Source organism: Rhineura floridana, chromosome 21 (genome assembly GCF_030035675.1).
Source record: "Rhineura floridana isolate rRhiFlo1 chromosome 21, rRhiFlo1.hap2, whole genome shotgun sequence".
NCBI classification, from domain to species: Eukaryota; Metazoa; Chordata; class Lepidosauria; order Squamata; family Rhineuridae; genus Rhineura; species Rhineura floridana.
In genome coordinates, this window is record NC_084500.1 from 14,562,462 (window position 1) to 14,588,485 (window position 26,024).

The 26,024-nt window shown below is 44.7% G+C and overlaps 1 protein-coding gene across 1 annotated transcript; it reads left to right on the forward strand.

Annotated features, from left to right (window-relative positions):
• Nucleotides 1-917: 917 nt before the first annotated feature.
• CHCT1 (CHD1 helical C-terminal domain containing 1) lies at nucleotides 918-20,118 on the forward strand. The gene is made up of 6 exons (XM_061605511.1): nucleotides 918-956; nucleotides 2,425-2,556; nucleotides 5,188-5,363; nucleotides 10,912-11,011; nucleotides 14,952-15,130; nucleotides 19,878-20,118. The coding sequence occupies exons 1-6, from the start codon at nucleotides 918-920 to the stop codon at nucleotides 20,023-20,025; spliced, it is 774 nt and encodes a 257-aa protein (XP_061461495.1). The 3' UTR covers nucleotides 20,026-20,118.
• The last annotated feature ends 5,906 nt before the right edge of the window (nucleotides 20,119-26,024 follow it).

A 26,024-nucleotide genomic window follows, 5' to 3' on the forward strand; every position in this document is an offset into this window, starting at 1 on the left:
GAAGCTTTGAAATGGAAGCGAAGAGGCTGACAGAGAATTAGTAGCAAAGGAAATGGTTTGAAGGAGGAGAGTGACCTTCTGGAGACAAAAGCGTGCAGGGAGTGGGGGGATTCTTGATGTTGATTCTTTTTTTCCCCAAAAGTAAATCTAAGACAGACTCCAGAACTGTCTGGGATACTATTTTATTGAAAGTTGGAAACCTGGGAGTATAAACATAATGAATTTATATCCGAAGGAGAAAGCACAGGACTTAATTTGAACTGGAGCTTAAAGTCCTGCAATCAGCTGTCAGTGTCATTAGGGCCGTGTGCACAGCACACATTTAAAGCACATGGCTTTCCCCCACAAGAATCCTGGGAACTGTAGTCTACCCCTCATAGAGCTGCAATTCCCAGCACCCTTAACAAACTGCAGTTCCCGGGATTCTTTGGGAGAAGCCGTGTGCTTTAATTACACTTTAAATGTATGGTGTGTGTACACAGCCCTAGGTCTCTCCCGTAGAAGGATTGTGAGTATAAAGAGTGCCTCTAAGGCAGTGCAGAGTACTTTCTGTGCACGCCCCCCAAGAACAACCCAAATCCCTCAAAAAAAGGCCATGCTTCCTTCAGACATCTGAGGTGGCATCTGAATCCTAATTCAGACCCGCAACCAAACTTTCCCCCCTCTCGCTTCCCAGATAAACGATCCCTCTCCTTCAATTGCCATAGGAATTTGGAACCAATTCGCCTCAGAGGTGAGGTCACAAAAGCAGGCTTAGATTCAAACACACACACACGGGCCAAGCCTGTGGTCCATGACACCCGGTCCATCTTTGGCCCCCTTTGGCCCTGAGGGAGTTCCTAAGGAGCAGAGAAGAAGAAAGAGGTGGCATTTGGCAAACAGGGAAGCTGGCTGTGGGAGAAGGAAATGCCAGAAGAATGGCAGGCGTAGGAGAGCGGGAGAACAAGGCCTTCCAGGTCTGAGAAATGGGTATATTTTTGTGGAAAATGTAAAAAAGAACTATATTGCTTTGTTCATACATTTGGAAAGTTACCGAGTGCTTTATCAATGCTTTTTAGTTTAGAAAGGGGGAGAAAGGCAAGAAAGGGGGAGGAGGGGAAATGATAGAGGTGTATAAAATTATACATGGTGTGGAAAAAGTAGACAGGCCTCCTCATAACATGAGAACCTCCGGGCCATCCAACGAAGCTCGATATTGGGAGTTTCAGGACAAACCAAAGAAAGGGCTTTTTACACAGCACATAGTTAAACTATGGCATTTGTTCCCACAAGAGGCAGCCAAGGCCATCAACTTGGGCGGCTTCAATAGACAAATCCGTGGAGGATCAGGCTATCAGTGGCTACTAGCCATGATGTCTGTGCTCTGCCTCCATGGCCAGAGACGGTACGCTTCTGAATACCAACTGCTGGACACCGCAGGCGGGGAGAGGGTTCTTCCACTCAGGTCCTCCTTGCAAGCTTCCTGTGGGGGAATCTGGCCCGGCTGGTGTGAGAACAGGATGTGGGACTGGATGGGCCACTGGCCTGATCCAGAACAGCTATTTTGATGTGCTGATGTTAACAGTCAGGGGCCACTGCTGTCCTCCAGAACCTGCCACCTGACATGGTTGTCTCACGTTGCCTAAAAGCTAGATTACTGCAATGTGTGATATGTGGGGCTGCCTTTGAAGACAGTTTGGAAAGGGCAGCTGGGGCAGAATTCAGCTGCCAGATTGCTCACCAGGGCAAGACGGTCTGAGCACATAACACCAACTCTGGCCCAACTGCACTGGCTACCAATTTGTTTCTGGCCTCAATTCAAAGTACTGGTTTTGACCTACTGCCTTATATGGCCCAGGACCCCAATACCGCCAAGACCACTTCTCGCCATGTGAATCAACCCAGACCTTGCATTCAGCATTTGAGGCCCTTCTTCGTGCCCTCTCTGAGGAGGTGCGGAGGGTGGCGACACAAGAACAGACCTTTTCAGTGGTGGCCCCCCATTTATGGAATGTTCTCCCAGGGAGGCATGCCTGGCGCCATCATTATCTATCTTTAGGCGACAGGCAAAAACATTGATCTTCTCCCAGGCATTTGGCTCTTAATTTTGGTGGGTTTTTGGAGGGCTTTTGATGTTACAGCCTCTTTTAAGGGGTGGGCCTTTTATATTTATGTATTGTGTTTTCGGCTTTTTATTGTTTTAGTTTTATATATTGGTTTTAATATTTTTTATTGATTGTAAGTCGCTTTGGGTTCACTTTTGTGAAGAAAAGCAACTAATACATTTAATACATAATAACAATTAATAACACTAACACTGGCTCTTCGTGAGTCATCTGCCACTTTCCTTGCTCTGTCTACTGATTAGAGGTTTCCTTTTTTTTTTTTAACTTGTCATCCATGGAGATGCCAAATGTGACCTCTTGGGTGTGTGGATGTTTGCAGGCGACCAAGAGCCGGTTTCCAACCTGCCAAGCCAGCGAGACGTCGCATGGGGAAACCCTCGCCAGGGTTACGCCGTCAGGAGACGCACTCATCCACTACGCAGATGGACTCACGCAGGACACCTTCAAAATAGTGAGACCCGAAACAAGCTTTACCTGTGGGACTTTGTCCCTTAGGCTGAAAGGAGAACAAAGTTTTCCAGCAACAAGATAATCCACAAGGACCATCCCTGGGCTCAAAGAAAGCCAACTTGGGGTCCAAAGCTTTGTTGAGGGGCACAAACAGAACAATGCAGGCAGCTGCCTTAAACCAAATCAAGACACTGATCTCTCTATCTAAGTATTGTCCACGTTATTTGCCGGCAGCTCTCCAGGTCTAAAGCAGCCTTTCCCAACCAGTGTGCCTCCAGATGTTGCTGCACCACAACTCCCATCAGCCTCAGCCAGCATTGCCAATGGTCAGGAAGATGGGAGTTGTGGTCCAACAACATCTGGAGGCACACTGGTTGGGAAAGGCTGGTCTAAAGGATGAGGGGTTTTTCCCTAGCCTGACCTGGAAATGCCGGGGATTGCACCTGAGACCTTCATGCGTTCTGCCACTGAGCCAAAGTCCTTCCCCTCTATTTCCGTATCTGTTTGTTTGTTTGTTTACAAAAATTAACCCACCCTTCATCCAAAACTGCATTTCACGGGGGGGGGATACAAAGACATTTAGAATGACAACCACTACAATCTACTCTGCATTTTGAAACATTGTTTGTTCACTATGCATTTGGGCACCTCTTAAGCAAGTTTTGCGCGATGGTTCTTGAAGGAGCAGGTTTTTGCCTACGGCGGACACCATTTTGGATCAGGATAGCAGACTGAACCTTTCAAAGCTACACAGATTTTTTGGTTTCTTAATATTCCTGAGCAATGCCGGGCATGAGGCTGCTACTAAAATTATAAGCCGACAGAACAAGACAATTGGGAGGAACGAAACCATGTAAGGCTGCAAAAAATAATACAGCAACAATGACCCTCCAGAGTCTGTTGAATTCCAAGTCCTCTCCCTGACTTGGAGTTCAAGTCCTCACCCCTCCCTGATGGGAGTTGGAGTCCAACAGTAGCTGGACAGCCACACATTCCCCATTTTTGTAATACTGTGTCAGCAGCACCAAATGTTCCTCCCTCAGTTCCACAGCCAGGGAGCCACCACACAGAAGGCCGCCTCTTTTGTACACACATGATGTACTTCTCCTAAAGATGGAACACAGATACGTGTGTATACAGTAGGGATGGAGAAGGAATTTGTTTTAGTTTGCATTTTAAGCCAAAATTATAAAATTCACGCTTTCTGAAACAGTATGAGAACTGAAACACAAAATTTGCACTTATCTGAATTTTGTGATGCAGTTCTCCAACCAACCAACCAAACAAAAAATGCATATGTTAATGGAAAGTGTGCACAAAATGAATATATTGGTGAAAATAACATGCAACATTGCATTTGTTTAGGACAAATTGCTTGCAACAATGTCTACTTTAGTCCAAACTACATACAAAAATGTATTTATTAGGAGAAATTCGGACTCAAGTGCTGAAGAATTTTCATTCGTTTTTCTTAAAAAGTGCAAATTGCTGCAGAAATGTGGAGAACCAAATTTAAGATGGGTAAAAACTAGAAACTGAGACAACCAAAATCCTCCTATTCCTCATATACAGGGCAACAAACACAGCTGAGGGCGCCCTTTACCGCAGGGGTGAGGAACCACAGGACCAGGGGCCAAATGCAGCCCTCCAAGCCTTCCAATCTGGCCCTTGGGACTCTTCCCAGACCACACCCCTCCATAGCCACATCTCATCTCCACAGGTCACACCCCCACTAGTCTTGCTCACCCCCTACTTGAGTGTTTTTGCTTGGCTGGAATGTATCCTTCAACTCTGAAAAGGCGGGGCCACATGCCAGTGGTGGGCAGAGCCAGAGGCAAAGGTGGGCGGAGCAACAAATATAAATGTTAACTTGTGAACAGTAGGATTGTTTCTACACACACTCACATACCCCCATCCTCCATCCAGGGAAGCAAGAGGCATGATCAGAGTTCAAGGACACATTCCCAGTCAGGCAAAAACACTCAAGGGGAGTATGCAGCAGGGCCAGCGACAGGTGCAGGTTAGGGAGAGATCCAAGGGCCTGATAGAGAAGTGTGGAGGGCCGCATTCACCTCCCTACCAGGCCTGAGGTTCCACATCTTTTGAGTTAAGGAAAGTTCTCCTACATTACCTTTGCTGTTAGCGGGCATTTGAGTTTGTTTTACGGGAGATAATTTCAGGCATTGGTCATTCCCGTCAGCATGGAGTAAAGCAAGATATATTTAATCTCACAGGAAGTTGTGAGTTGTTGCTACCCTCCCCCCACACACACACACACATGAAGGTTGGGGGAGAACTTCAGTTCAGTTTTCATTTGAAGGCAAATGCACCAAATTCACACTTTCTGAAACCACGGGCAAACTGCAACACAATCATCCTTCAAAATTCACTCTTCTCCGAATATTGCAATGCTCGCTTTGCAAAAAATGTGTATATTGGCAAAATCACATACAAATGAGTATATTAGGAGAAATTTGGTCTGAAATGCTGATGAAGTTTTGTGATTTTTTTTAAATTCACACATAAACTGATCTGGGATTATGAAGAATTGGGAAATGACAAGAGAAGCCAGCATTACAGATCTGCCCATCCCTTCCTTCCCCATACACACACTCTTATTTTTCTTCCCCAGTGCAAAGAGTTCCTGAGACCATTCAAGAAATGTCTACGGAAGCTGAATTTGCCCAAAGATTTTCCAAAGGAGAAGAGGCTGACCTGTACCCGGAAGAATCTGACCATTCTCGGGGATCACATCAACATGTTCCTGCAGCATTACTGCAAAACATGGGAACTAAAGCACTGGAAGAAGTAAGCGGGTCTGGGGTACAGGAGTGTAGTCATCTGGGGTCTCGGGGGGTTAGACCCTTCACATTTTTAGGAGCAGGGTCCCAGCTGGGTCCCTACATCTCCAGTGACCTATGAGCCAATCAGCACGAAAGGGGTGTGTGTTAGGCACTAAGAAGAGTCTTCTAACATGCTTCCTTGTCCTTTCCTGCTGACTGGAGCCAATCAGAGTGAAAGGAGATGAGTCATCCACTGAGAAGACGCTTCTCAGTAACTTAACACACTCCCACTTTCATGCTAATTGGCTCCTAGGGACATATGTTGTTGTAGGGAAAGGCGCGCCCCCCCCTACAGGAGGGACTGAGGAGTGTGGAGGTGACGACAGAGAGCAAGCAAGTGAATGATGGAGCGTGGCTGTGAGGGGGCATGGCATTACTATTACGAAGGGACCCTGCGCTTCTGGATTTGCCACTACACTACTGAGAGTACGGGCCCCCAATTCTAAACTGAAAGCTAAGAAACCTCTCACACTTGCAAAGCTATATATTTAATGGGTTTGCTGGGTAGCTTTAAAAGAGGGTTAAACAAAGTCAAATGGTGGAGAAGGCTGTCAATGGCTACTAAAAGCAGAAAGTGGCTAGCATCCAAAAAGCCGGTATAAACAAAGGAGGGAAATCCCAAGATGCTGGAAAATGTGTTGCTTATTTTCAAAAAAAGCCGACACGTTTCAGCCACTAGTCTGGCCTTCAGCAGGGGATGGACTGGACTGTAATATTCTTTTCTAGCAAAGTGGTGGTCGTTTATCATTTCAAGCAACTTTGCTAGAAAAGAATATTACAGACTAGTCCATCCCCTGACGAAGGCCAGACAATATACTGGCCGAAAGGTGTTGGGATTTTTTTGAAAATAAACAACGCATTTTCCAGCATCTTGGGATTTCCCCCCCTTTTTTATTCTGTCAATGGCTACTAGCCACAATGGCTAGGCTCTCCCTCCACTGTCAGAGGCAGGAAGCCTCTGAATACCATTTGCTGGGAATCGCAAGTGGGAAGAGTGCTGTTGTGCTCAGGTCTTGCTTGCAGGCTTCCCGTAGGCCAGGGGTTCCCAAATCGTGGTCCGTGGTCCACCCACCGGTCGTCCATGACCTTCATTCAGATGGTCCATGACATGTCCATGTTAAATATTCAATATTGATTTTTAATTGTATTTTATTGCTTCTTTTATTTCCTAAATGTTTATTTTATTTTATAACCATTCAAATTCTATTGAAGGCAAATTGTAATGGAATAATGCACAATATAAGAACCCAAAGAAGCAACAAAAATACCATCAAAAATCATGCAGCACCTTGCACCGTGCATTGCAATTGCTGCAACAGGCAGAAAAAGCACTAATTGGTCCGCCAAGACCATCACCAGTTTTCAAGTGGTCCGTGGGAGGGAAAAAGGCGGGGGACTTGGTTGGTTTAGGTAGCTGGTGGTGGTAAGAACAGGATGCTGCCCCTGATGGGCCTTTGGCCTGATCCAGCTACAAGGCACTTCTGATATTCTTGTATTCTTAATCCTGCCTTTCCTCCTTGGGGCTCAGGTTAGCGTGTATAGTTTTTTCCCCTCCCCCCCCTTTTGTAATCCTCACAACAGTCCTATAAGGTAGATCAGGCTGAGAGAGAATGACAGGCCTGAGGTCACCAAGCGGACATCTCCCCTCCCCTCCCTTTTTAAATAATCACAATAAGCCTATAAGGTACGTCAGGCTGAGAGAGGAATGACAGACCTGAGATCACAGAGTGAGCTGCGTGGCAAGGTGGGGATTTGAACCTGAATCTGTTTGGTCCTAGTCCGCAGAGTCGGCCCAAGGCTGTGGCTACAATCCTATATTTACCCAGGAGTAAGCACCATTGAACTCAGTGGGACTTAATTCTGAGTAAGCATGTATAGGGTTCCACAATAAATTCCCTACAGATTAGAAAGTCCAAGAATAACTTTACAGATTGGGTTTTCTTCTGAAGAGAGAAAATGAAATGTATGGGGTATTTTCTTTAGGGCAATCAACCCATTAATCTTTAAACAACATCTAACCGAGAAATTAACCACCTTTTAAACATAATAGATTAATTAAATTAGAAGTTTTCTTGTACTTCCGTATCTTTTTTAAAAAAGACATGCATATTGAGGTTTTGGTCATATGGAAATACAGTTTAATTTAATTGGCATATGACCAAATCCTCAATCTTTTTGAACTACTGAAGGAAGGGGGGAAAGTTAACAATTTAATAACTAAAAACCACCATTTGTTGAGAGGAGAAAAAGCTGCCCCTTGCATCATCTATCACAATTAAAACACCAGCACCATAATAGCTTTTACAAAAAAATTAATGAGCTTACTTCTTAGCTTTACTAATTAAAATTGGCTGTCACTGATTAAAATTGGACTCCACCCAAACAGAGTAATCAAGTAAAGCTTTAGTTGATTACTTTACTGATTAAAACGCACAGACCAGGATGTTTTAATCTGTTTGTTTACAAATATACAGGTTGAGTAGGTGGGAAGCAAGTAGGCCCATGGGAAGGTACTAAAAGACTAACAAGAAAAACCTATCGGGCCTAGGGATAAATGTGCAGATCTAAGAAACTGCAATGCGCATTGCAAAATACCCATTTCACAGAAGAAAAGGCAGCAATGCTCAGAGCTGCTCTCCAAAGACAAAACACCCACATACATTCCAAAACAAATAAAACACAGACAAATAAAATAGGCAACCTCACACAAAAGCCGGTAATAAATAAATAAATATATTAAAAACAAGGAGAACCAGGGACCCTCAGCGAACCTTAAGGAGGGTATCTGAGGGCACTGCGGTCCCTATAGGTTTCCCGTTGCGGATCCCAGTTCCGACGGGCTGCTTGACTCATTCTTGCAGCGCTGATGTATTTGCAAAGTCGCATGCTTTAAAATCTTGTCAGGCTGTGTCTGACGCAAAAAAGAAAGCAAAATTGCTCTTTGTTATCTGCATAGAAGCAAAGGATGAATATTTGTTTTCCGTTACTGGAATACTTAAGGATCACGGGAGACAAAGGAAATTTGCTTGGCTCTACAAACAGAAGGTGTTTACGCTCGAAACGGCTGTGAAAAGACAGAAGGGAATGATTTACAAGCCGACCGGGACATGCGATGGCATGCAAGACCCTGATGGTTCAATATCTAGTTAAGCAGGGAAGAACCATTAAGTATCGTTAAAGTCTGTCAAGACAGGACAAGCTCACCTTATTGCTCAGGGGGAAAAAAATAATGAAAGGCTGATGTCAAGAATTGATTTTGTCCAATCAACTGGGCCACCAGAATGCCGAAGGGTCCTGTATCTATTAATTATCGTTAATAATTGTGTCAGACAGGGATCATCACCACCTGCAGCTTTACTCATCCATTCGTTATGAGCTACTTCTGCCAAAACTCTCTGTGCACAGGCTCCTTGGATGGTGGTTACATGTCTATTATTGATATTGCTGGAGAGCCAGTGTGATGTAGTGGTTAGAGTATGGGACTAGGACCTGGGAGACCAGGGTTCAAATCCCCACTCAACCATGAAGCTCAATGGGTAATCTTTGGCCAGTTGCTGCCTCTCAGCTTAATCTACCTCACAGGGTTGTTGTGAGGATAAAACACAGGGGGTAAGAGAACCACGTATGCCACCTTGAGCTCCTTGGAGGAAAGGTGGGATATAAATGCAATCATAACTAAAAATAATAATTTATGGGGTAAACAAATTATTTATATGCCGTAAATGTGCATATGCTGATTTATACATAAAAAAGCAAATTTAGAAATAATGACTATAATTTAAGTAGAAATACAATGCATCAAAGCAGGGAAGGCTGTTAGCAAGCGACCTGTGTGCCCACTCAGTCTGCTAACTACTGATCAGTAGCGTAGGAACAAATTCAGGAGTGCACGGTCCCTTCATGATAGTCACAGCCACGCCTCCTTCTAAGATTACGCAACCTTCTACGATTATAGAATAATCTGACCAGGCTTGAATGCTGCTTTCTGCTTCCCTTTCACTGTCACTATTTGACTGTCCTTTCTCACTGTCAGACATATTGCCTGAATGACTAGATTCGCTGTCTACATGTTTATCTCCTGCTGCTACCAAACTGGTTGATAATGTAGATGGGATGCTATCACCAGGATTCACTGTCTCCTATAGCTACAGAATTCTCACTCTCCACAGCTTGGCTTTTTGCAGCAGGAACTCCTTTCATTGTCTCCAATCAGCAGGAAACGATTTAGAAGATTCTTCCCAGTGGCTAACACACTCCCCTTTCATGCTGATTGGCTCATAGGACCTGGCTGGGACCTGGCTCCCAAAAAAGTAAGGGATCTAAGACCCTCTGAGATGCTGGACAACTGCACCCTTGCTGCTGAGGGCCAGCTTCAGGGCCCCTACTGCTCTCGCTTCTTCTCATCTTTAAACCAGACTTGGTCCAGACAGCCCTTCACATAGAGGACCATCCTCTGTGAAGTAAGACATATCATGGCCATCCTATGCTGAAGCGACTGCTCAAGGTTTTGTAGGGAGAGAAATTTCACCGCCTGCAAAAAAGGGACGGTCGCATTTGTTATAACCAGAGCATCATCGATGCACTTAAACAATGTCAGCAAACATGCAGAGGTTCCCTGCCCTGAGGTGCTTACACAAATGAAATGTTGGTGGTACATGCGGAGGGGGGGAGGAAAGAGAAAGCAGAGAGAAGGGAAGGAAAGGGACCCATGAGGATGTCTGTGAGACTGTGCATCTCCCCATGCTTCATCATGAATGTAAAGTTAGCACAAATCTGCTTATAACAAATAGGAAGATGAACTGCATGTTCAGTGGCTGATATATGATAAGAGCATATCTCAGGTTCATAGAGAGGTGCCGTAGCTCAGTGCTTTGTATGCAGAAGGTCCCCGGTTCAATCCTCAGAATCTCCAGGCAGGGCGGGTAACGTCCCATGGCTCAAACCCTGGACAGCTGCTGCCTCCTGGGGCGGACAGTGCCATCCAGGTGATCTGCGGCATGTCCGTATTAAATATCCAGACTGATTTCTAACTGTATTGTTATTGCTTCTTTCATTTCTTATACTGTAGTTTATTGTAGTACAACCTGGATTGTACGGAAATAAAAGAAGCAACAAAAAATACCCATAAAAATAATACAACCCAGCACAGAGCATTTCAATTGCTACAACTGGCAGAAAACTCATTCAGAACGCCAGCAACTTTCATGGGATCCACGGGGGGGGGGGGAGTTTAGGAACCACCGGTGTGCACGGACTGGCAACAACTTTCCAGGGTTACAGGCAGAAGTCTCTCCCAGCCCTACCTGGAGATGCCAGGGATTGAACCTGGGACCTTCTGCACGCAAAGGCAGATGTTCTGCCACTGAGCTACAGCCCTCTCCAAAGGCTAGCCTTGGTCCAAATAATTGTTATTCTTCTGTGCAGTCTTGTAGCCATCTTGACACCATTCTCTGTCCCATGTTCCGTGAAAGAGTAATGTGATTAAGTCCCCCTTCCTTCACCACCCATTCTAGGATGCTTTGGAGATTTGTCTCCCTTTTCTCAGCACTCGACGAGAAGCAGCTGTGTAAATTGTACCGATACAGCAAGACCGACCAAATGGCCAAGTTCCTGGTAAGAAGTATACTTTTGACACCACAGAGGAGGTGGAGGAGGCTGGCAACATGCAGCCCAAGGGACAGCTTCCGGTCCACCATTGTTTTCCCTCCTGGCCTGCTGCAGCTGTCTTGTCCCCCCAAACAATAATTTCTCAAACTAGACTTCTTCTAGCCAGTGCATTGATTGATCTCATCACCACAGCTAATGACTCCATGACAATGGGGCAGTGGAATCCGCTCTGGGTTTTAGTCTGAACTTTCAGGGGGAAATTGAGCTAAAATGATAGTATGGCTGTTATATTGCAGGGCTGAGGAACCTGTGGCCCTCCAGCTGTCATTGGACTACAACTCCTATCATGCTCAGCAACATCTGGAGGGCCACATGTTCCCCAGCCCTGCCATTATTGTCAGGGCCGGCCCAACCATTTGCCAGGGTGAGGCAGCCACCTCAAGTGACAGGTGCTGCAATGAATGCAGAAGCCATTCCCCCCACTTTCCCTGAGTCTCCTAAACTAACTTGAGCAGCATCCCCTAACCTGAGTCCACTGCCCCCAGATGGAAAATGTTGCCCCATCCATAGTGTTGATTAAAGTAAGACTCAACTACCAGTCCGGCTGGATTCTGTATTCCAGCGGTTCCCAAACATTTATTCCCACGGGCCACTTGAAAGTTGTTGATTGTTGTGGCAGAGTACTTGATTATTATTTTTCCCCTGTCTGTTGTAGTAATTGCAATGCACTGTGCTAGAAGTCTAGTTTCACCGAGAGATTTTTTTGAAAATACAATGAAAAATCAATGCAAATATTTAATGCGAACATGCCGCAGACCACCTGAATGAAACTCACAGGCTACCAGTGGTCCACAGGCCACAGTTTGGGGAACCTCTGATGTATGCTGTTGAGCCATGCGGTACGATTCCAAGGTCTTGTTCCTCTGCAGCCTCCCAGTCTTTCCCTCTGTGGCCGGCCACACAGGCTGTTCTGGGCCCCCTAATATATAGGCCTGGTGCCTTCAGGCGTGTGGAGGGCATTCTGCCAACACTCAGATTGAAGTAAATTTCAGCTGCTAATCCAGCTGGCATCTCCTTGTGGACACACACATATATACATACACACAAATAAATTAAAAACAAATTAAAATAAATAAGACTGTTCAGAGGCCGTCTACCCCAAGTACCAGTATGAGATGAACGGAGAACAGGGAAAGGGCCACCACCCTTACTTAGTGCTTGCCCCTGTTGGAAGCAGAATACTGGGCCCAGATGTACCTTTGCACTGATCTAGCAAGGCAACTGAATTCTAATGTTCAACACTGCTCTTAGAGGCATGGGGGGCCCTTGAACAGAACTACAGAGATAACTGGCAAATGCCCTGGCATTGCCAGTATATTAACTTGATCTCTTTATGAGTTTTTATTAAGGCTGAGAGATGACCGGGACGCTGAGGACAGAGCGAGTGAGTCACCGTGTCTTTGAAAGCCCCGCTATGATTGATGAGGTTCTATCCTGCCCACGGCTTGCTAATATATGATTTCCTAGCCCCATGAAAACGAATAGTTAGCAGATGAGTTTGTCGGGGTTTTTTAAATTAAAAATGTCACAAGGGTCTAAATCAAGTGGAAATGCTCCAGACAGGCTGCGTTTAAATAACGTTTATGAAGCAAAAATGCATCTTTACAGATGGGTCTGTTTACACCAGCTGTTGTCCCAGGTTTTTATGCAGACGCAGCTGGCACAGTGAAGATATTTGCCTTCAGATAGAGCCACTCGGCCAGGAAGCTGCCTTGAGTCAGACCACTGGTCCATCTAGCTCAGTAGTGTCAACACTGACTGGCAGGGGCTCTCAAGGGTTTCAGGCAGTGAACACCCTCAGCCCTACCTGGAGATGCCAGGGATTGAACCTGAGACCTTCTGCATGCAAAACAGATGCTAACCAGCGCTGGTGTGAACTGTTCACGGTTTGACAGTTTGGCTCAATTTTTATGTGGGGTGGAGAGACGGTACAAAGCCCCTTCCTCGTTTGCATTTTTGGCAGTGATTTGGTGTGTGTGTCCGCACAGCTGTGGGGAGAGAAAATGGCAGGTACCATCTGATTAGAGCTGCAACATCCCACCCCATTCCTCACATGTGATTTACTATGTGGTTTACTGCTGTGGTTCATATATATTAATTTTGTAAACTATCCTGGAAGCATGAAGGGTGGAATAAACATATTTGAAATGAATGGAGTAGTGTGCCGCGCCCCAATTTTGTGGCCTGTGAATGGGCCCCCTTTTGCGATGTGGTTTTCCATTTAAAAATGCATATATTTGGGGAAAGTGTGCATATAAACACCTATATTAGGTATAGTATAGTATATACTTACTTTTTATACAACAAAGCATTATATTAGGAAAACTGCTTGCAAAAATGTGTAATTAGGCAAAAAAATATGGAAATGGACTGCCTTCAAGTCGATTCCGACTTATGGCGACCCTACGAATAGGGTTTTCATGATAGGCGGTATTCAGAGGGGGTTTACCATTGCCCTCCCCTGAGGCTGAGAGGCAGTGACTGGCCCAAGATCACCCAGTGAGCTTCATGGCTGTGTGGGGATTCAAACCCTGGTCTCCCAGGTCGTAGTCCAACACTTTAACCACTATACCACACTGGCTCTCTCATAATCATCATAAGGGATAGGAAACCTGTGGCCCTCCAGATGTTGCAGGACTCCAACTCCCATTATTCATGCCCATTGACCATGCTTGGTTGGGGCTGCTGGGAGTTGGAGTCCAGCCACATCTGGAGGGCCACAGATGTCCCCCATTCCTGGCCTATGGTGCCCTAGCATGCTGATTAATTTTTCTGAGGACTTCCTCCCCCCCACCCAAAAAAACCCACTGATGTAGAAATGTCCATTCCTATTGCTGATTACTATTAAGGCTGCCCCTGAAATAATGAAATCTTAATTGTAAGTGTTGTAATTTGATAAATATGCCTACGGGAAAAAAGGCTTTCAAAAAAATAAGTTATTTGCAGGCTGCAAACTTGCATCCAACAAATATTGGGCTTCTTAGACCTGTTTGCAAGTACATGTTGCATTTAAATTGCAGTTTTTTTCATCGGGATGCATTTAGAAAACCACAGTGACACCCAGTGGTTGCACCACTTCAGAGAGTAGCTGGGTGTGCTTGAACACGCCCAGCGTTTTCCTACACCCTTTTGTGACAGCATCGTTATTTAAGACTAAAGCATTTATAACTGGGTGCTTTACAGTTGTGGGGGGAGAGGATCTGCATGAGCAATTGAAGATGACATTTGTCTTTCAGCATGGCATTTTGAAACAGCAGAGGCCAGGGCAAACTACACAACAGGGCAGTGTTCCATGTGTGGTTTGATTCTTAGCTTAATTTAGGCCTGGTCTACACATGCAACATAAGGAGGTGGCAAAGAGGACTGTAGGAACTTCAGATGTTTATGTGTGTGTGGAAGTGTTACATGTTTGAAACCTCTGGTAAGTTGAACAAAGAGAAATAGAAACCAAATAAACCAAGAATCCCCCCTGCATGTAGACAGCTGGGGAGAAAAAGTTCAGTCTTCTCTGCTGTGCTAGGTTTCTACTTTCAGGGATACATACACATCTTTTTTAAAAAGCTGTCAACTTATAGTCTGTAATGGTAAAGTCCTGCCTACTACTCATATCACTTTACAACAGCCTTGCCAACCTAGTGCCCTCTGGATGTTGCTGAATGACAACTCCCATCACCCCTGCTCTGGGGCCATGCTAGCTGCTGGGGCTGCTTGGAGTTGGAATCCTACAACATTGGAAAGGCCACAGGTTCCCCATCCCCGGGGCTAATGGTAGGGCCGGCCGAACTGTGCCTTTCTTCTTTCTCACCCCTTCAGCAGAGTATCATTTCTAAATCCCCACAAGTCAGAGGCAACCAGTCTTCCTCTGTGTGTGTGTGTTTCATTTCAGAAGGCCTATTGCCGCTTGGAAAGCCCAGATTTGGTCATTCTCCCCAGTCATGGCAATCTGATGAAGCTGCGCGATACTTGGGGCCTCTGCCGTGGTGCGAAGCTGCAAGAAAAACGGAGACAGGTCTGCTCGCTGTCGCCAGATCACAACCAGCCTGCGGGAAGGATGCTGAATAAGAGGTAAGAGGCTGTCCAGGGAGTGGCAATCATCACCAGGACCCAAATTGACAGGGGTCGTGGGTCATGGTTTAACGAAATCTGCAAACCTTATCCCTAACTCCCTCCCCCCCCCCCCACTCCATCTTAGCTAAATCACACTTTCCCTTTAGCCTTTTTTCCAAAGCTAAGGAAGGCATCAGGAGCACTTCAGGACAACCTCTTTATTGAGCGTTTGTCCCAATTTGTTTGCCGGGAGACTAGACGACGTTGGCTATTTAATGAGCATTCATCCTGATTTAGTTGCCAGATTAGATGACGTTGGCTATTTAATGAGCATTCATCCTGATTTAGTTGCCAGATTAGACGACGTTGGCTATTTAATGAGCATTCATCCTGATTTAGTTGCCAGATTAGATGACGTTGGCTATTTAATGAGCATTCATCCTGATTTAGTTGCCAGATTAGACGACGTTGGCTATTTAATGAGCATTCATCCTGATTTAGTTGCCAGATTAGACGACGTTGGCTATTTAATGAGCATTCATCCTGATTTAGTTGCCAGATTAGACGACGTTGGCTATTTAATGAGCATTCATCCTGATTTAGTAGCCAGATTAGACGACGTTGGCTATTTAATGAGCATTCATCCTGATTTAGTTGCCAGATTAGACGACGTTGGCTATTTAATGAGCATTCATCCTGATTTAGTAGCCAGATTAGACGACGTTGGCTATTTAATGAGCATTCATCCTGATTTAGTTGCCAGATTAGACGACGTTGGCTATTTAATGAGCATTCATCCTGATTTAGTAGCCAGATTAGACGACACTGGCTATTTAATGAGCATTCATCCTGATTTAGTTGCCAGATTAGATGACGTTGGCTATTTAATGAGCATTCATCGTGATTTAGTTGCCAGATTAGACGACGTTGGCTATTTAATGAGCATTCATCCTGATTTAGTTGCCAGATTAGATGACGTTGGCTATTTAATGAGCATTCATCGTGATTTAGTTGCCAGATTAGATGACGTTGGCTATTTAATGAGCATTCATCCTGATTTAGTTGCCAGATTAGACGACGTTGGCTATTTAATGAGCATTCATCCTGATTTAGTAGCCAGATTAGACGACGTTGGCTATTTAATGAGCATTCATCGTGATTTAGTTGCCAGATTAGACGACGTTGGCTATTTAATGAGCATTCATCCTGATTTAGTTGCCAGATTAGACGACGTTGGCTATTTAATGAGCATTCATCCTGATTTAGTTGCCAGATTAGATGACGTTGGCTATTTAATGAGCATTCATCCTGATTTAGTTGCCAGATTAGACGACGTTGGCTATTTAATGAGCATTCATCCTGATTTAGTTGCCAGATTAGATGACGTTGGCTATTTAATGAGCATTCATCCTGATTTAGTTGCCAGATTAGACGACATTGGCTATTTAATGAGCATTCATCCTGATTTAGTTGCCAGATTAGACGACATTGGCTATTTAATGAGCATTCATCGTGATTTAGTTGCCAGATTAGATGACGTTGGCTATTTAATGAGCATTCATCCTGATTTAGTTGCCAGATTAGACGACGTTGGCTATTTAATGAGCATTGATCCTGATTTAGTTGCCAGATTAGACGACGTTGGCTATTTAATGAGCATTCATCGTGATTTAGTTGCCAGATTAGACGACGTTGGCTATTTAATGAGCATTCATCCTGATTTAGTTGCCAGATTAGACGACGTTGGCTATTTAATGAGCATTCATCCTGATTTAGTTGCCAGATTAGACGACGTTGGCTATTTAATGAGCATTCATCCTGATTTAGTTGCCAGATTAGACGACGTTGGCTATTTAATGAGCATTCATCCTGATTTAGTTGCCAGATTAGACGACGTTGGCTATTTAATGAGCATTCATCCTGATTTAGTAGCCAGATTAGACGACGTTGGCTATTTAATGAGCATTCATCCTGATTTAGTTGCCAGATTAGACGACGTTGGCTATTTAATGAGCATTCATCCTGATTTAGTAGCCAGATTAGACGACACTGGCTATTTAATGAGCATTCATCCTGATTTAGTTGCCAGATTAGATGACGTTGGCTATTTAATGAGCATTCATCGTGATTTAGTTGCCAGATTAGACGACGTTGGCTATTTAATGAGCATTCATCCTGATTTAGTTGCCAGATTAGACGACGTTGGCTATTTAATGAGCATTCATCGTGATTTAGTTGCCAGATTAGACGACGTTGGCTATTTAATGAGCATTCATCCTGATTTAGTTGCCAGATTAGACGACGTTGGCTATTTAATGAGCATTCATCCTGATTTAGTAGCCAGATTAGACGACGTTGGCTATTTAATGAGCATTCATCGTGATTTAGTTGCCAGATTAGACGACGTTGGCTATTTAATGAGCATTCATCCTGATTTAGTTGCCAGATTAGACGACGTTGGCTATTTAATGAGCATTCATCCTGATTTAGTTGCCAGATTAGATGACGTTGGCTATTTAATGAGCATTCATCCTGATTTAGTTGCCAGATTAGACGACGTTGGCTATTTAATGAGCATTCATCCTGATTTAGTTGCCAGATTAGACGACATTGGCTATTTAATGAGCATTCATCGTGATTTAGTTGCCAGATTAGATGACGTTGGCTATTTAATGAGCATTCATCCTGATTTAGTTGCCAGATTAGACGACGTTGGCTATTTAATGAGCATTGATCCTGATTTAGTTGCCAGATTAGATGACGTTGGCTATTTAATGAGCATTCATCGTGATTTAGTTGCCAGATTAGACGACGTTGGCTATTTAATGAGCATTCATCCTGATTTAGTTGCCAGATTAGACGACGTTGGCTATTTAATGAGCATTCATCCTGATTTAGTTGCCAGATTAGATGACGTTGGCTATTTAATGAGCATTCATCCTGATTTAGTTGCCAGATTAGACGACGTTGGCTATTTAATGAGCATTCATCCTGATTTAGTTGCCAGATTAGATGACGTTGGCTATTTAATGAGCATTCATCGTGATTTAGTTGCCAGATTAGACGACGTTGGCTATTTAATGAGCATTCATCCTGATTTAGTTGCCAGATTAGACGACATTGGCTATTTAATGAGCATTCATCGTGATTTAGTTGCCAGATTAGACAACGTTGGCTATTTAATGAGCATTCATCCTGATTTAGTAGCCAGATTAGACGACGTTGGCTATTTAATGAGCATTATCCTGATTTAGTTGACAGATTAGACGACGTTGGCTATTTATTGAGCATTCATCCTGATTTAGTTGAAAGATTAGACGACATTGGCTATTTATTGAGCATTCATCCTGCTTTACTTGCTGGGAGATTAGCATTCATTCTGATTTGGTTGCCTGGATGTTAGACAACGTTGCGTCAAAGCAAATGTTGTCCCACACTTTCCTGTGGAATTTCATGTCACTTTCCTTATCGCAAATAAAGTTTGAACTTTGGGGAAAACAGGTTTATTGCCAAGGGCCCCACTCCACCCACCACAATGGCACAAACTGAATTTGCCAGAATTTGATTGAATCCCACCCCAAAATAATGACAGTCTGGAAGCATCCCTAGATTGAACACTCTTCTCCAGAGAAGCTTGCCTGATACCAGCATTAAACTCTTTTGAGACCCAGGAAAAGTCCCTTTTTACAGGCGTTAATTTTTTTAAAACTCTCTTTATAATCTAAATATTTTAATGTTATTGTGGGGTGCATGTGGACATATTCTGAACATTTTAAAGGTCACAAGGTTTTAAACACTGCAGTCCTAACCATGTCTGCTCAGAAGTAGACCCTCCTGAATCCAGCAGGCCTTACTCCCAGGAAAGTGGAGTTAGGATTGCAGCCTTGCTGTACTTATTTATTTGCTGCTGAGTTTTTGATGTATTTTTATATTTTGGTGTTACAGCTCTGGTTTGCATCTTTATTACTTTATTGTTGTTGTAAGCCACTCAGAGGACATTTACTGGGTAGCATATAAATGCAATTGATTAAAATAAAGTTCAGAGGGCACAGCTGCTTTTGCTTCTGCCTCTCATTCAGGTAATTCAAAAATTAACTTTCAGAGCCAAGGAAGGGTTGGAGCAGGGCCCTAGTTCAGTGGTAGAGCACATACTTTGCAAGGAAAAGGTCCCTGGTTCAATCCCCGACGTCTTTAGGTAGCGCTGGGGAAAAAAAATCCTGCCTGAAGCCCTGAAGAGCCTTTGTCAGTTGGTGTACTGAGGTACATGGTCCAATGGCAGCTGCCTTTGTTCCTATGACGACCCAGCACTTAACAACGGGGTGGTGATGGTGTTTCACATTTGTAGCCCTCCAGATGTTGTTGGACTCCACCAGCCCCAGCCAGCATGGCCAATGGTCACCAGCCACATCCACACCAGACTTTAAACAGTCATGGCTTCCCCCAAAGAATCCTGGGTAGTTGTGAAGAGTACTGAGGGTTGCTAGGAGACGCCTGTTCCCCTGACAGAGCTCCAGTGGCCAGAGTGGTTTAACAGGCACCTCTTCTTCCCAGATAATTCTGGGAACTGGAGCTCAGTGGAGGGAATAACGGTGTCCTAACAACACTCAGCACCCTTCACAAACTACACTTCCCAGGATTCTTTGGGGGAAGCCATGACTGTCCGGGGGAAGCATGACTGTTGTAGGCCAGCTGCCTCTGGAGGAAAATGGCTTCCCTATTCCTCTCTTACGACATTCATAAGAGTTCTTCTGCACTGTCCCTTCAGGTTCTGCAAGACATCTTCAAAGACAAGAAGGAAGGAAGGTTTCACCGATGTGGGCCGGCCCACGTGCAAACTATCCGTTTCATCCAGCAGCGAAGCAGTGAATTTTTCTTCAGTGTCCAAAGGAGGTCTTTTAAAGAGCAACCATTAACACGTGCGGCACGTCACCCAGGACACAAACAATAATTATAATAAAAAAGCATGTGCCCAACTGAGAATCCACAGAAAGAGCTTCTCTTGACTTTTGACCAACTACAAGATAGCTTTCAGTGAGACCTCTGCAGAGGCTCAATGTCAACAGCTTATAAAGGCTCACTCCCTGAGATTTATCATTAAATGTGCTGCCCTGTACTGTTGCAAATCTCTGCATGCAGCAATGGTTTGGGAGGACCTTGTTTATCAAAGACGTGAGGATGGAGGCCCATGAAACTGAGATGGGGGCCAGCTGTGCTGGCTGGGGCTGATGGGAGACTGCAGTTGAAAACATTTGGAGAGCACCAGGTTGGGGAAGGCTGAACTAGAGGCTTGCAGTAAGCTTCCTACGTCTGTGATGGTTTCGTGAAATCCAGACGTGAGGATCTGGAGAACTGTTCACATCAGGCCTCTTTTTTTGCAGGGGGGGGAGCCTTCCCAGCTCGTGGAATAACTTAGCACAGAGATTCCCAAACTGTGGTCCATGGACCACCAGTGGCCAGGGAGCTTCGTTCAAGTAGTTCATGGCATGTCCACATTAAACATCCGTACTGATTTTTACGTGTATTTTTATCGCTTCTGTTATTTCTTACATTGTATTTTACTCTACTACAATGTGAGTTCTATGGAATGTAGATTGTAATACAATCAAATACAATTTAAGAAATCAAAGTAGCAATAAAAATACAATTAAAAATCATACAGCACCTAGCATGGCACAATTGCTACAACAGGCAGAAAAATCATTAAGTGGACATCCAAGGTCACCAGCAATTTTCAAGTGGTCTGTGGGGAGAAGAGGTTTGGGAACCACTGACTCATCACTTAGGTATCGCTTTTAGAGTATTTGCAGTGTTTTACGCACCTCATAAAGTCTTAATCCTCTAAGGCCCAAGGGGTGGGGAACCACAGGCCCGCAGGCAGAATGCAGCCCTCCAAGCGTCTCTATCTGGCCCTTGCCTCTTGCCAGGCCACACGCCACACTGGTCCTGGGTCTCAGCTCTCCTTGCAGAAGTTTTCTCAGATGGATTGTAGCCTTCAACTGCGATGTTGGCTCTTGCGCACCTGAAGGGGAAGATGGAATGATGTTCCTGTGTGGAAACCTCTGTGGCAAAATTTAGCCTAGTGTTCTTCAACATTGGGTCCCTGAACGTTTTTGGTCTACAACTCCCATGATCCGTTGACCAACGGCTAAGCTGCCTGGGGATTATGGGAATCATAGTCCAAGAACATCTGAGGTGGCAAGGCTGAAGAACAGCGAGTAGCTTACTGGTCAAAGGGAGGAGTCATATCTATTGCTCTACTCACCAGTGACATGTGGCCCCTGGGCGGTCGTTCATGAAGGAATACGGCCCTTGGGTTCAGAAAGGTTCCCCACTGCTGCTCTGTCCACATATTACAGATGGCACTGCTGAGGCCCAGAGAACAATTTGCTCTGAAGAGGCAGGCAGCAGAGACTGAACTGGAAGTGATTCATATGTGCGGAAAGGCACTTCAGCAAACAGTCTTTAGATCCTGAATTAAAATGAAGCAGCTTTGCCATCTAGTGGCCATCAACCACCCTGGCACATTCTACACAAGGCAAAAGGATAGGGCAGTATAGTCTTCAACCTTGGTAGACCCAAGACGTCTCTTTTTTAAACCCAAGCTGACTAAGAGCCGGCTCTACCATTACATTAACCAGAGTGAGGAGGCTGCCCCCAAGCAGCTGGTTTGGGGTGGGAGAGAATGGGAAGCGTGAGTAAATAGTTTTGGGGTGTCACAAAAGGGCAGCACATTATTAGGCATTTATCACCAGTAACGTATCACCAGTAATGCAGTGGCAAATTTAGAAGTGCAGGGTCACTTCGTGGTAGTCACAGCCATGCCCCTCCCCCCTTTTGCTGCTGGGTTAATGCCTTCTCCCACAACAGACATCCCAAGGAGCCAATAAGCACGAAAGGAGAGAGTGTTAGCTACTGGAAAGGGTCTTCTCAGTGGCTGACTCACCTCCTTTCACTCTGGCTCAAGTCAGCAGGAAAGGACAAGGAAGCATGTTAGAAGACTCTTCTCAGTGGCTAATACATTCCTCTTTCGTGCTGATTGGCTCATAAAATGCTGGAGACATAGGAACCCTGCTCCCCAAAATGTAAGGGCTCTAAGACCCCGAGGTCCCAGACGACTACACCCGTGTTTATCACTGTCGCATTCTTAATGCCAGGGAGGGCAGCAGGTTGCTTGTGCAACAGTAAGGGAAACGTGAGTGTGAGGGGAAAAAAACCCTTTGAAGGGAAAATGAGAGGAAAAACAAGCAGCCATTTCTCCTGAAACCTCCTCAACTTTAAACCCCTCTTTGTATCGATGCTTGTGAGAATGTCAGGCAAAAAGCCTTTTACTATATCCTATCCTGTCCCTCTTCTGGCCTCAGCCCCATCCGTCTGCTTTGGGGGCATTTCACCTCTGCTGCCACTGTCTCCCACAAGAAAAGTCACTCCCTATAGGTGGGCTCAGGGTCAGGACAACGCTCTCTGAGAGTGGAGAGGCCCTCAAAAGCCCAGCCTTTTGGGCACGCACAGCAGGTTTCTGAGCTTCCCTTCTGGGGAGGGGGAGATCTGCGGCAGAGCGCCATGGGTCAAGCTCTAAGAGGTTCTGGAGGTTTTTCTCCCCATGCAAGCACAGGATGCAAAATGGTGGCACTACACCACAGAGACAGCAAAGAACTTCTGTTACGTTTGCTTCAGAGCAAGGCAGGCTCTCCTCACGCCTTCTTTTTGATTATTTTCAATTGTTTGTGTTGTAGTTCAGAGACTCTTTCTGGAGGCCTTCAGGTTGAAATGACTGGTTGTGATGTCAGAAAAGGCAGAGATTTAAAAATAAAATAAAATATGAGAGCCCTTCTGGATCAGATCAAAGGCTGGTATCTCAGGGGTAATGTGGTGCCCTCCAGACATTGCTGGACTACAGTTCCCATCACCCCTGACTGTTGACCATGCTGTGTTGGGGCAATGGAGAATTGGGCATCCAGAAACTTCTGGATGGCACCACACTGGCTAGCCCTGGCTTATCCTGCTTTGCAATGGGAGAACCAGATGTCTATATGGGCAGCGCTTGCAAGTAGGGCAGGAGGGCAACAGCACTCTGCCACTTATGATTCCCAGGGCAACTGGTACTCAGAGGCATGCTGTATTGGATCCTGGAGGTAGGCTAAGGCCATCAAGATGAGCAGCCGTCGGTATTTAATGCTTCAAGAATTTGCCTGATCCTCTTCTAATCCTATTGAAGATGGTGGCTGTCACACCTCACCTCATAGCAGCAAATTCCATAGTTTTAAGTACGTGGTGTGCGGAGAATCCCTTCTTCCTGGCTCTAACTCAATCTTCCCAACATTCAGCTTCGTTGAGCGAGGGAGAAAAACCTCTCTTCATCCGTTTTCTCCACACCATGCATAGTTCTATACACCAGGGCTGGGGAACCTCAGGCCCTTCGTATCTGGCTCTCAGAGCTCTCCCCAAACCACACCCCCTCACTGGCCCTGCTTTGCACCCCAGGTTTTTTCACCCAGGCAGGATATGTCCTTGAACACTAGATAATGCCTCTTGTTTGACTGGATGGTTAGAAATGTGTGTGTGTGTGTGTGTGTGTGAAAAGGAGCCTACTGTACAAAAGCAAAATGTTTACATTCGTTGCCCACCCCCTTTTGCCTCTGACTCCGCCCACTACTGGCATGTGGACCCCCAAAGGTTGTCCTGGAGGGAATATGGCCCTCAGGCTAAAAAAGGTTCCCTACCTTTGGCTGCACACCCTAGACTGTGTCCCTTCTTACTTGCATTTTTAAACAAAACTAAACTAAAAAAAAGAGAGCCCCAAACGTCATTTTTCCTTCACAGGAAAATCTCTGAAGAGTGCACAAACGATAGGCCAAACTGAAGCTCACTCATCCCTTCACAGGCATGCCATCTTTTCCCCCAAAAAAGTACGGTGGAAGCGTTGTGTCCCGAAGAAAGCACACCTGCACCAACGCAGGAACACTATATTTATTAGGTCGATAATCCATTTTAGCAATACAATTACAGAATTATCACAATGTTGGTTACAAACATACTCAGTATGGTTTGATGGTTACAAAGAATAAAACTCGGGCACTGTAGTCCTGGTGCGGATGTTGGATATAAAAACAAAACAAAGGGTCGATATGGAAGTGGCAGATGAGCGGCCAAGAGTGATCAAGATGCCTTCATATAAATAACCGTGGCGCAAAAAGAGAGAAGAGGATTCAGATTCAGAGCCGTTGGGAGGTGCACTGGCTACATTTTCGGTTGTTTTTGCTTCCAATGTACATTTTTTAAAATATATATATATGTATACACACACACACACACACATTTTAATCCTGTTAAGTTCCTTGAATTGTTAAAAAATCCCCACACACATATATAATAGTACTGAACTTGGTAATAGTCAAGAAAAAAAATGTAAAACTTCATTCACCTCCAAGGAGTAACTCTTAAAAAAAAAAATTCTCTCTCTCTTTTTGGTTATTATTATTTTAAAAAATCATGGCAACATACTTTGTATAAAGGAATATACATACAAAGGGAAGCAGATGGAAGGTAAGAGTTTACATATATGATACCTGTGACAGTTAGTGATCCAACACTGGAAAAAAACCTGTGCGCCATACATCAAGTTTCTAGATATCTCTATATATTTATATAGTATATATATTTTCCCCATCTTAATTTTTTTTTTAGTGTTTTGAAACGAAAAAAAATGTGCACTTGAAAACAACTCACTAAGGCCTCTCCATGCTATAAGTTACTTAGGATTGCAATGAAAGTATTTGCTAATGAGAATCTGGAATGCACGCTGCGAATTCCCTCATGGGTCAGGGAAGCTGCTTTCACTACCTAAAACATACCTGAGTTTTGGGGAGGGGGACAAGACTGCCAGAGTTCTGTCAAAAAGGAATCGCGCAAGCACTCTCTCACAACATGGATTTTTCCCCTACTTCTTTTATTCCCCCCCGCCCCCAAATTACACAACAGCCTCGTCAAAAACACATCCAGCAAAGGAATTCCCCAAGAAGGCCAAGAGGTGAAAATGTGCAACAGGGCAAAATGGTCTCAGAAGATGCGAAACCAACTGAATTAATAAGAACAATTCACAACAATAGCACTGTGATCTGGCAAGGGTTGGGAGGGGAAGGAATACTGTTGAAATATGCCAAAGGGACTGAACACACGTTTCTGCCCCTATTCCAAATTCAGCCACATGGCACCTTCGTGGACGCTCCAGAGGGTTTGATGAGGAGCTGTACTGCAGATGGGTGTCATATTTTCTCATCACCTCATGGCTTCTATCACACGTGTGGCCAGATAGCTACACTAGGGACACTGTAACTTAAAATTCTATTCTTTGGTAGTTTTGCCTTTCTTTACACCAGAACATCAAGCTTTTTTGCTACCAATAATTTAATCTGTCCTAAAGGGGGGGGGGGGGCGAGGAGGGGAAGAAGGAAAGACCTTATTACAAAATAAAAGTTATATGCATAAAATGTCCAGAGAGGCAACTGGGATTAAGGAACTTTCAGTTAAAGAGAAACTGATGTCATTGACCAGTCCAAGCCAGTCATTGAAACTTTAAGCCAACATCTTCAGAAGTGGATTTTAGGCACAATGCACTGGGCAGGACTAAGAAGATGAAAAGCAGACATCCCCCCCCCTTGCACTGCTAGAAGTAATAATGTAATGGCAACTTGAATAAGCCAGCATCTCAATACTCCCACCATGTTGAAAGGTTACAGGAGGAGGTAAAGATTAAGCTGTTTTACAAATCTCCTTAATTTCAGAGGGAGAACCTTAAGCGCGTACTCAAAGCTCTCTGGTGGGGCTTAAAAACATGGGCTTAGCATTGCTTAAATCGCCCCCACTTAAATTTCACTGGGACTTGAGAGCAGAGGTTTGGGTGAATTGTGTCCCA